We start from the raw sequence: 11,970 nt of genomic DNA, 5'->3' as shown, positions 1-11,970 counted from the left end.
GCTCAGCTGTGGCTAATCTCCCTCCACTAATCTGATCAGTAACAAAGGGAAAACCCAGCATTTCAGGATTATTGTCTTGTAAAATGCAGCCATCAATAAAGTTAGTGTGCTGTGAATTCCAAAAATTGCGAGACACAGAAATCTCAACCCTGTCCAGAGGCTAAAAACAAATAAATAAATAAATCTGCAGAGGTCCACAAACATCCAAAATGTCAAAAATAATGTTATTTATTTACTTCATGATCATTTTTTTGTAAAGTTCCACTTAACTATGAACAGAAAAATGATCCACCTGAAAACAGTCAGTGTTAAATAATAGATAAAATTAAATAATAGTAGGTGTTGTGTAATACTCAATGTGATACTAAAAGAATTCATTTTACAGCGCAGTTGGCCTGGTGCATGTAATAAATCCAAGTTTTTCATGAACATGTGTGATATTGTGTCTTCTCAGCAACTCTCAGCAACAAATAAATTATTTAATTAAGTTGTCTTATTAGGATTTTTTATTTTTTGGATCAAAAATCTAAAAAAAAAAAAGATTTTCTGGAAAATGTTATTGCTGTTTGCCATGTTTGTGCGATTTACAATTGGTAATTGTAGTGATTGACAAAAATTACTGAAAAAAGAGGAAGAAGCTTTTTTGATTATTGTAATAACAAGCATCAGCAAACTGGCATCTTTTATAGTGATTTCTGTTAGAATTACTGTGTTATTACTATTAACACCTGGTGCCATGTGGTGATATTTTATTATCTATAATATGTTGTATGTCTGAGACCTTCCAAATGGCTAAAGGAGCTGCAAAAAATTAAAAGCATATTTTTTGGTGAAGTTTGTTGAATCTGTGTCAATAATTACAATATTCAATCACAATCTTTCTGGAAGGTGAAATGTTTGACTTTATGTCTTAAATTAAAATTACTTGTCCTAAATAGCCTATTTTCTAACCACGTTCAAATAAGAATATTCCATTTTTTTTTTGTGGATCCTAAAACATACCTTAATGTTTTCCTACTTTTCAAATCAGCAATGAACAAACGTTTGACCAGGAATCCCTTCTCGTATTGCACCGTCCTCCAGTGGACCTCCTCAGCATAAACTATTGTGCTGTTACCATTGATGAAGTAGCTGGAAAGCCTCTAATCTTGTCATACAAATATAAAGGAATACATTTCTTTTCCGTTTTCTTTTTTAAAACACACTTTTCATCCCATGCCACAAAGAGCTTCATACGGTTTCAGAGTTCGGTAAAGACCCCGGGCGGGTCGCCAGTCACTGAGAGCTCCTGCCGTGTTTACTGCACGGCTCTCCGGGGTCTTTGGTTGCTCCGCCGTGCACCTCCACTCCGCCCTCCGTCCAGGGCGCCACGTTGCCCTGGGTGACCCTGCCGCAGCGAGCCAAGCTGGCCACCTGGCTGGAGGTCAGGACCCGGTCCCACACGCCCACCTGGGAAAGCTCTCCGACCAAAGCCTGGGATGAGTCAAAGCCTCCGCCCAGGGAATCCTGGACGGGAAGAAAGCTGCTGTTAAACGGCTGTATGATTCAAAAAGAAGACTTTGACTCTTCTGCACACACCGTCTCGGCTTTAGCTGCTTCACAGCCTCAGGCAAGACTGTGGATTTTTCTTTTTGGACGGTATGAAAGGTGACCAGTATGAAAACAATACAACAAAGTAAAGTAGCCCTGTGGGAAGAATAGCTTTAGCTCCAGATGACATTCCCAGAGGCTGTATCCTGCTTGCAACCAGAAAACACACAACAACTTATTCACTACACAAAACCACAGGCCCTGATTATACGACGACGTTGTCAAGTGAAAACACGAAACTTTCTCTATGCTTCGGGTGTCTGTTTATACAACGAAGATAATAAAAACCCAACTTAAAATGAACTTCTTGACAGCGCTCCAGAGAAATAGCGGAAAATGTAACTTATTGAAAACATTTGGGCTCCATCTGTTTGTAGACGGTGGAAATGCTGCGACTGAGCATGAGCACCATGGTCTTTATAAATACTTCTTCTGCACATGCTCAGTCGATGGACAAAACCAACCTTTGTCTCCAGACTCCCAGACCATACTCTCCTGGGTCATGCTAGTTCTACAGCTGAGAGTCACTGTAATAATAATCCAAGAAGGTCATCTGTCCTTACAAATATCTGTGTACTCACCATTGTCAATGTTTATAATTTATCGTTCGCTTAAACAACAGCACCTACTTGTGGGCCAACAAGAAAACTACATTATTCTCAGCATTTCTTCAGCTGCTGTGTAAACAGACATCTTTTTCAAAATGTCAGAGTGTAAACGAAAACACAAAATCGACGCGTTTTCACTTGAAATGTCATGTCAGTGGGGTTTTAGTTCACTACGCCGAAGCCTTGGCTTGTAATTACATTTCAACATTTACTGTGTTCTTTCATCAGCTCATTGATGCATTTATTCCCCACTTATGTTGTGAGCTGCTCCACAGCTGCAGAAAGTAAAGAACTATTTTAGTTGCAGTGCTGCAGTCAGCAAAAGTCTGAAGGACTCGCCAAATTAGATTTCTTTTAGCCTTTTCTACCTCCCGTCGGCTGAAACTCGATTTGTCTTTTGAGGCCTGGTGTCCGCTGCTCACCTGCTCCTGCCCGAGTATGAGCACTCCTCCCGGCCTGATGTGATGCCTGGCGGCCAGCCCGTGGCCCTCGCCCCGCAGTTTGCCCCCCTGGTAGGCCTGCCACGCGCCCCCCTTCTGGGTCCAGCTCACGCAGATGTGCTGCCAGCTGCCCCTGGAGAGGTTCAGAGGCAACTGTGCCACCTTGGAATGGAGAAGTAAAAGAACAGTTCAGATGAAGCAGATGTCTGGCTGTCTGGAGTGTCACTCGTCTGACGGGAAAAAGGCAACTCGCAGCGCATTTGCATTATAGAGATGCGGCTGTATCGCCATATATTTGATATCCCTTTGATATCTTTCGCTCCCTGGGTCTGCATCACATTTGCACTGCCCCAAAGACACCAGCTCCCTCCAAGGACACCCAACTTTTCCTCCAGGCATCCATTAGCATAATGACTTGACTGAGTCCCACCTGACGCTGCTGCACTGTACTACACTGCCCCGCAACGCTGACAAGGTGATACCTCAGTTTGTCATTTCAGCTTCAATGAGGCCATTCAGCGCGCCGACGAAATTGGCGTGTTCGGCTTATTTGTATGCTAATGCGGAGCACTTCTTCTTTCCTAATGGGCACAGGGAAATCTAATCGAAGCTGTAATGTTTTTCATATCCCGTGCAAATGGTACAAAATCGCAAAGCAGGTGAGGCATATAGAGAGCACAAGTGACAATTCTTTAAAGATGAGTCCTGGGTAATTATAGGGGTGTGATATTATCTGTACTGATGCTGTGTTTTTCAAATCTTTTTATCAATATCTGGATGAAATTCACTTATAATACTCATGGATCCAATAACTGTCTTATGTCTCTTAATGCAGAGACTGCAGAACATTAATGTTTCAAGGAAATTCCATTTAAATCAGCAGCTTGCAGTTCTGCACAGGTATGCCGTGCACGCTCTTGTCCAGTACCTTGTCGTTGATGAGCAGCTCAGCCGGAGTACGCAGGCCCTGCAGGAGCACCAGTTCGTTTGGCTGTTCGGCAACGCCGTAAGAGAGAGGAGTCCCGATGCCCCCCTCGGCGGGCCGGAGCCACAGGCAGACGGTGAAGGCTCGCAGCTTTGGGATGGGGTGTTTTACCACAGCGTACATGTGGTGCGTTCGTGTCGGAAAGGACAGTCTGTAGCCTTCTGGGAAGGAATGACCTGAAATACCTTGAAGGGGGAAAAAAAACACTGCATGAGATATTCACCTTTATTTTAGATCAATTGAGAATCAGAGGCAGAAACACAGAAACAAATATATACCAGCCTTAAATGACAAAAAAGTATTATTTATAGTGATGAATATTAAGAAACAAATCAATAAAGGCTCAATGGAATCATGGTGATCCTTCATTATTGGCTTTAGGGTATTTGTGAAACAGGAGAGCAGAATAAATGTAGAAAGTCTTCAGTTCTGTAGCAGATGATTCTAGTCTTTTGCAGCAGAAAACTGAAATAAAAGGAACCAAAGGAGCTACAGATGTGACCAGACTGATAAATCCAGAACGTAGACTGCGATTTGTGTTGGGAATATTGAGAAGGGACTGTAAAGTGAGAACTTTTCTCAACAAGAGAATGAAAACAGTCATTGGACGAGAAGTGATCCAGAATACAAAAAATATGTCATGTGGTCTAAAATATCAACTTTCCTGGTTTTTCTTATTTCAACTTCAAAAATTCAGAGATCGAGGCAAAATCAATAACTCGCTCACCAGTTGAACTAATACCTTGCACCTGAGTTTATTAATTGTTGATGCTCAAATGAAGACATGCATTTTGAACAAATTCTCCCGTAACAGCTCACCTTCCTCCAGCCCTGAGATCCGGTGGCGTAATTTATTGATGCCCTGGTCGATTTCCTGCCTGTGCTTCTCTGTCTCCAGCCTCAGGGCTTTTCTCTCTTTCTCCAGCAGCTCGACCTTCCTCTCCAGCTCCCCCTCCAAGTCCTCCATCCTCCAGGGTCTGTCGGCACCGGCTCTGAGGCCAGGACCGGCCAACCTCACAGGGCCGCCAGACATCCCGCCTTCCTCTGGCAGTCCGGAGGTGTTGCTGTCCGTCTGGTTGTGCGGAAATGGGCCAATGTCTGACTGCAGAGGAGGGAGACCGTGGATGGAAACTGGTTCAGAATGTGAGTTTATACAGACTGAGAACAACTCTTGCCCACATAACCACGTTTCTTTTCTTTTTTTTTTAAACTTATATCCAAACATGAGCAGTTGAAACAACACATTGTCTTGAATTAAGTCAGTTAAAAGCATTAGTCTTTGTAAAGTGCCAGCTGCATGCAGACGTAAAACAGACCCCTTAGATCCAATTAATAATAGATTTGTTTGAAACATTGCTTTACGCCGTGGGACCAACCGAAGGGGCTGATTTAATTAGGCCTCACAATGATGTAGTTAATTTAATGTCTTTGCCTTCAAGGAATGCGTTGGCATTTTGAGAAACACAAGATTTTGTGATTATCGTGAGGTACTATCTCCACACGGTTGCAGTCACTTTGAGGTGGCCAAACACCTGGCCAAAAATAATATCACACACACTCAAGCACACACAAATCAGATCGAGCATTTCTCTGTAAATTTCTAAGTGTCTCTCTAAAATTGATGGGGTTTTTTTCTCCTTCAAATCGAACCTAACAGCTTAACTGAGCAGAGATCTGAAGCCAAATGTTTTTAACCAGAAACAAAAACTCCCAAATCAAAAAGAGCCTTTGAATTACACATGAGAAGCCAGACAGGCTTCCAAGAGAATGGACTCGTTCAGTCAGCGATAAACTGCCAGACTGGCCCGCATGATGCTTGACTATGTAGAAACATGCCCACCGCAAGGGAGGCAACACCAGATATCACGACTTTGCATATTTTCATACAAAACACTCAGTCTGGGAAATTTACTGTTGTCATTGTTCCATTATGTGCAGCTGAAATATACATGAATCACAGGGGAATATTGAAAACACACTTTCTGCATAAGAAATTCACAGTGCAGAATCAATACCACAAAGCTGAGATATAATGCATACATAAGAAATAAAGTGTTCCTATAAACTTAAGGATTCTGTAGGACTAATGAAATATCCTGCAGGAAAGACAATCGACTGATCCTTTATAATCTTTTGATTATTTATCCGAGTATCAGCAGAGAATAGTGCATAAATGTAAGTGTCAGTGTTCATGGAGGGCTTCATATCACAGATGATCGTCTATCATGTGAGCATAACAGATGATCCACTTACAAATATTTCTGATATTTCTGTTATGGAGCCTGCGGGTAAACTCTGAGGCTTCATGGACTGAAGTCAGACATTTCTACTAAGAGCACTATCAAAATTGCAAAAACTCTGAATTATTTAAATACTAGAATGAAATGAATAACAAAGCAGTCCGGTCTCATTAGTGTTCTTGTTCTTGTTATAGAGTTTATAAAGAGAACATAAAATTTGATTTATTTTTAAATATCATTTATTGACTTAAGCCATTGTGCAAGTGTTGAATATTTTACTTATCACTTGTTAGATTTCTGTATATTTTTTCGTTGTAAATGCACATGAATTATTTTTCCCATAATATAAAACGATTATCATTACTATTATCAGACACTTGATGTCATACTACAACCTCAGTGTGAAGTACTGTATGCCTACCATAAATGTGATTCAAATTTTGTATCTGGTCAAAGTCTTGTTCCATATTTTGACATAAAATCCCCCCAAAACTTTTCCACCATTTCATTTTGTTTTTAATGCTTTCTTAGTGGATTCACATTTTGCAGGTACAGGTGTGATTTGATGTACTAAGTACAAAGTTTAAATACAAACACCAGACAATATTAATGTGATAACAAACTACTTTGACAAAAATAGTGTTACTTAACAAAATGGTGGTTTTCTTCAGTCTTCTAATCTGTCATTGTTTTTAAACTTACTGAGACTGAAAAACAACAGTAAACCTTATAAAAACTTGTGCATTCTTCCTTTTCTCTTTCATTTTTACACTATGATCTCCAGCGCTCCTCCTGTTTTGCACCATTTTCTCTTTTTGTTTGACATTCTTGCAAACCAGAAAACACAAGGTGCAGCCTTTTTCCATCTGCCTTTCCATTTCCTTTTCCGTTCAATGCAATTGATCTGATACGTTTGATACATCTGATACATAATGAAAACACGGATCACTGAATTTAAAACTTAAAATAAATATCTGATAACACCCTGAGGTGACACTGGCATTTTAAGAGGGAAATTCTTTCAATTTCAGTGTCTTGTAGGTATTCTGCTTTTGAGTTGTTTTATATTTAATCTGATTTAACATTTGCAGTGTTAGCTTTTCCTATTTGATGTTTGCGAGCTGTTAACTGAGCCTCCAGTTCTGACTTTCATTCCTCTTGTGGAAAAACCACAAATCTCCTGGAATCTTTTAAAGCTCATAAAATTGAAGGGTATCTTTCATCTATTGCAGAGTTTACCCAAAAGCATCGAATGCTGGCTTCATTAAATTCCAAGATTTGAACAAAGGGGATACAATTTTCTTCATCATTATAATTCTAAATGGAAGCATCACATGCAAATTATGAACATCAGTTTTGGGGGCAATTTGCATCGATTAGTGCTTGTAGTTGCATGCAAACAAAGCCAACTTGTCAAATAATCAGTCATTGATTCAATTTTTAATTGCCACACTTAAAAAAAATGTGCTGTTTGATTCTAATTTCAAGCATAATCTGTAAATTTCAGAGAGCTTCTTTTCACCTCTGGTTGTGGTGGAAACCACAGGAGTTTTGCATTGTGACTGACAGTCTTGATAGATTTTATTTGTCATATAGAAACAACAGACGAAACATACAGCCAGCACAAAATGCTTGCTTAAAATCTAGTTTAGTTACAGTCCTGATCACCTAAAGACGAACCCTGGTTGTAATGAGAGCTGGGGGAGAGTATTCATCATGCATGCTCAGCTGAAACCTCTTTCAAGAGGAAGAGGGGATGTTTGAGGATTTTTTAGCCTGAGTATGAAGGCTCTTCTTGTATCTGGTGTAAACATCACACTGTGCAGCTGAAGTAGGCCGAGTAAACGTGACTTGGATGGGCAAGATAAAAGAAGCGTTGGGATGAGAAAAACACACAGTCCTTATCGATTAGTTACAGCATCACTCAGAGATCGGTGATGTGCTGTGGCAAGGGAAAATGTGTGCTGGATGAATTCTTTAATTTCTACATGGTGAAGGAATAAAGATCAGAATAGCATCAAACATTAGAGGGAAAAACGCAGAACAAAGGAAATGACCCACACAAGCATGTCCTACATAAAGAACCACCGAATGAGGAGTACTATGCTGCAGGAAAGCATGCACACTCCTGTTTCAACAAATACAGGCACCTCATAAATTATTTATGGAATTTCTTCAGCCAAAAATTAGGTTATAGGTTATGGCCAAATTTCTTCCTCCACCTTCTCCCTGCTGCTGCCTCATTGTTCAGCTTTCTGTTAATCTAACACATCAGTCTATCTTCTTCATGACCTTTCCAAAGCAATCATCTCATGCACTATTGAAGACGTTGACACTGAAAAATGAGTACTAAATTAGATGTTATCAGTGTTAAGAATGGAGTGCTATTATTCACAAAAGATGAGGCTTTATACAAGTGACAGAGTGCAGAGAGAGGACATAAGCTTTTTGTTTCCTATCTGGCAGCTCTACTCAATATCACACACAAAGCTTTTTGGATAACTCACTTGTTCTCATTCAAAATTAAAGACCACTGCTTTCATAAACCACTCATGCCCAGAAAGGGGCTCTAGAGTGAAGAAAAGCCCAATATAGCCTTGAATGTCAACTCTTCTGATCATTACAGCTAAATGTGGCCAGAGGAGATCATGCATATTCAAATGAGACCAATGAAACACCAGTGGTACTAAATCTTACAGGAGCTTCTAGTTTCCATCACTTGGGGCTGAACACATCTCTCTGGGATTAATTAAGCTTTTGTTAGGTGTTGGATGATTTATGCGACTTTGTTCTTATCTGACCTACCTCCAGCTTCTCAATGCGGTCTTTGAGCTGAGTGATAGCCTGCTCCAGCTCGTCCACGGCTCTGACAGTGAGTAAGTGGCCGGCGTCGTGCGCGGAAGCGGGGCTGTCCCGCACCATGATGCGCTCCAGGCGCGCCTCCGCCTCCTCTTCCTCCGCCGCCGCCGCCGCTGCGCTTTTGGCCCCGCGCAGCCCCGCGGCGCTCCTGCGTCGGTCCGCGCCGCCGCTCCGGCCGTCCTGCCCCTTCTCACACTCGGAGAGTTTCCCCGTCAGCTCCCGGATGGTCCTCTGGTCCGTCTGTATCTGGTCCTTCTGCTGCAGCACGGTCTGCCGCAGCTCCTCGGCTTTGGTGCGGAGGTAGCCCCAGTCCTCCCCCGCGTACAGCGACGGGTCGTCCGCTTGTTGCTGAAAGTTTTTGGGGTTGCACTCCCCGGCGGGGATCGGGGTGCAGATGAGGCGGCTGACCGTCGGGTCGTGCCCGGTGAGCCCGGTGACTCCGTCCAGCCCGCTCAGCCCGATGTTGAAAGTGGGCGCTTCGGATTCGGGCGTTTCAGAACCATGGAGAGCGCCCAGGGAGCCGGCGCGGGCGATGGAGCCCCCGGCGGCGGCGGGCTGCGCCGCGCCGTCCGGGTACAGCGAGTGGTTGTCGGTGGCCGGCTGCCGCTGCGCCGCGGTGGCCCTGGAGGATCCGGTGTGGACAGCCGCGATGATGCAGATAACCGCTCCGATGAAGGCCACCATCCCGGCGGCCAAGATGATCACAATGAACTTCAGGGTGGCGGCGGGCGCGACCGATTATTAGAAAAATCTAATAATGACACTGCTGATCTGAAGGATGCTCAAAGCTACAACAAAGCAGAAAAGTAATCAATTTCGTGTTAACATTGAGTTAAAAAAAAAACAAAAAACAAAAACAGCAACTCCAGACTATTTCCTTTTTCCACAGGGACGGGCGATTAGAAGATGAGAGTTCCGCACCATAATTGAGTGATCGTGGAGTCAAACACAAAACATCTGAAGCTGAATGTTAAAACCTCCTCCTCCTGTTCAGCGCGCATGTCCCCGGTATTCAGGCAAAAAAATCCTGCCTGTTAATACTGAGAGAGAGAGAGAGAGAGAGAGAGAGAGAGAGAGAGAGAGAGAGAGAGAGAGAGAGAGAGAGAGAGAGATGAAGTTAAACACGGAAACACACTGCAGAACTGATAACCCCTCCTCCTCTACATCCTTGTGTCCAGAAAATTTCCCATTATCTCTAGCATTGAAATGTCTTGCTGTGGCTGTAAGGTTGAGCAACAGTCAACATGTTTTACGCTCAGAAACAGTTGTGCAGGCAGTCCAGGAGAAGAGTGTTTCTTGTTGCTTTAGCTTCCAGTGATCCTGCAGACCTCAGTCAGATGTTGCAGGCATGCATAACGAGCCACACTGCATCAGAAAATTAGTTTTTTCCTCCCTTTGGTTCAATATTTTCCAGCTCAGCAACACATCACAGGCAATCTGTAATGTGATGTGTGGATAGCCATAAGTCAGCCTCAAGGCTCCCCATGGAACAGCTTTACAGCAGCGGAGATGACAGAATGATGACTGTGTGTGTGTGTGTGCGCGTTGTGTATGTGTGCCTGTGTGTAACTTTAATTTAATCTCACTCGCCTTGTTAAAACAGAAAACATGCAAATCATGCTGTGGCGCAAATGCATAATTAAAAGAGAAAGAAAGGGGAGAAAGGCAAACACAGGTGTGAGAAAAATCCTCACAGTAGGAGGAAACTCCAGCCCTCTGGTGTGTTTCAGTTCAGTGTTGTGATGTGCATTCTCACACAAGAAACAAAGGGGATTTGAGATAAGACTTCTCAAAGTCACCGGCTCTGAAAGCGCCAACTTGAGATGGGTGAGAGAGACGGAATGAAACAGCCAGTATGTGTGCAGCAGAAATAGCTTGAGCTCTCAGGCTCCACTGGAAGACCAGAATAGTAAAAGATGTGGTTAAGTACTCCTGTAGAGATGGGGACAAGGGCTTCTGAAATATATATACAAACCAGAGAGGTAAATCACACTGATGCCTGAGCCCCACATTTGTATTCACTATATAACCTAAATGTTACTTGTGGTATTTGGGCTGCAAATAGCTTTACTGCAGTGGAGCCAAGTTGTTTCCCCAAAGGTTGCCACAGTAATGGCCCTAATCTTGCCATTTGGAGTTTTTTGACTTTGAAAAATGTCCTGTTTTTTGGTCTTTTTATGAGCGCAGTACTCAAATATAGTCAATTTCCATTGCATTCAATTGTAAATCAACACAATTTCAAATATCAGTGTGAGTGAAGCAAGAATCATTGAAAAATATTTCTCATCAATTGTACCTGTAAATGTTTTAGTTAGTCTCTTTGGTGAGAATAGCCGTGAGCTTAATTTACTGATAGTTTATGTATTTTGCTGAGATGTTAAAGCCTCAAAGTTTGTCCTTGCTGCTGAGAAAATGCTATTGCACTTTTTCACAGGATTTCATGTGAGATGTCTGGGAGGATTTTATCCAGAGCTGCTCTGTTTGTTTTGCTGAAGGCTTCAAAGCTTTGCATTCACAGGAAACTTCTGTCACTTGACATCTTTGTAAGCTTGTGACTTTTTTTCGGTGACTGCACATTTTTACACTCATAACAAGTTTTCAGTTCAGTTTTATGCATTATTTTCTTCCCAATGTATCCAGTGTTTGAATTATTTTCTATTTTATTTCATCAGCTTATACTGGTTTGAGAGTTTTCTGCGGTGGGAGAATTTGCAGTGATTAATATAAAACAGGTTTTAAAATGCTGGTAAAGTGCTTCATCTTATGAGCAGGCTCTGAGAAAATACAGGCTTTCTTTTTTACAAGTGCAAGCAACCACATAGGTGTGTCTACATAGATTCATGTACATCAAAACATCACAAAAAACAAATATTTTATCCATCATGGATGCAACTTTGTACATTTGAAGGTCAGTAAGTTGGATTTGAGCTGAATGTGGGAGAAGGCAGGGCTATACGTCCTAAACAGGACAGCAGTCTGTCGCAGGGCAGACACAGTGAGGCATCGGGAGACTCACATGGCAGTAGTTAACATTATGACTGTTTATGGTTGAACGCTTAAGGATTTCCTAAATGTCTGCTGTGAACATCTCACGAATAGTTCATCACATTTACTCACTGAAGCAACATTCCTTCCAAACGGTCAGCGAATGCTTGGAACTGAACTACAAACTGAAATATTCCACTGCAGCTTTGATCGAAATAGTTCAATATGCTATGTTTTAAATCACTTATTTCCTTTGCAGATTC

The 11,970-nt window shown here is 42.2% G+C and overlaps 1 protein-coding gene across 1 annotated transcript; it reads right to left on the bottom strand.

The window, feature by feature from the left end:
• Nucleotides 1-1,264: 1,264 nt before the first annotated feature.
• nptxra (neuronal pentraxin receptor a) lies at nt 1,265-9,527 on the bottom strand. The gene is made up of 5 exons (XM_030090134.1): nt 8,669-9,527; nt 4,443-4,725; nt 3,567-3,808; nt 2,621-2,800; nt 1,265-1,506 (listed from the first exon to the last, which is right to left on the bottom strand). Exons 1-5 carry the CDS (start codon nt 9,404-9,406, stop codon nt 1,276-1,278), a joined length of 1,674 nt encoding a protein of 557 aa, XP_029945994.1. The 5' UTR covers nt 9,407-9,527; the 3' UTR covers nt 1,265-1,275.
• Nucleotides 9,528-11,970: the final 2,443 nt, after the last annotated feature.

The sequence above is a fragment of the Salarias fasciatus genome, chromosome 4 (assembly GCF_902148845.1).
Source record: "Salarias fasciatus chromosome 4, fSalaFa1.1, whole genome shotgun sequence".
Classification (NCBI taxonomy): Eukaryota; Metazoa; Chordata; class Actinopteri; order Blenniiformes; family Blenniidae; genus Salarias; species Salarias fasciatus.
This window is presented reverse-complemented; position numbering and strand designations above follow the sequence as displayed.

Bases quoted from the DNA above. Each gene is read 5' to 3' on its own strand.
- nptxra (XM_030090134.1), bottom strand. From the start codon at position 9,406: ATGGTGGCCTTCATCGGAGCGGTTATCTGCATCATCGCGGCTGTCCAC. The intron at 2,801-3,566 runs GTACTGGACAAG...CTCCATTCCAAG, and splicing joins AGCTGCTCATCAACGACAAG to GTGGCACAGTTGCCTCTGAA. The intron at 1,507-2,620 runs GTGAGCAGCGGA...CTTCCCGTCCAG, and splicing joins TCATACTCGGGCAGGAGCAG to GATTCCCTGGGCGGAGGCTT.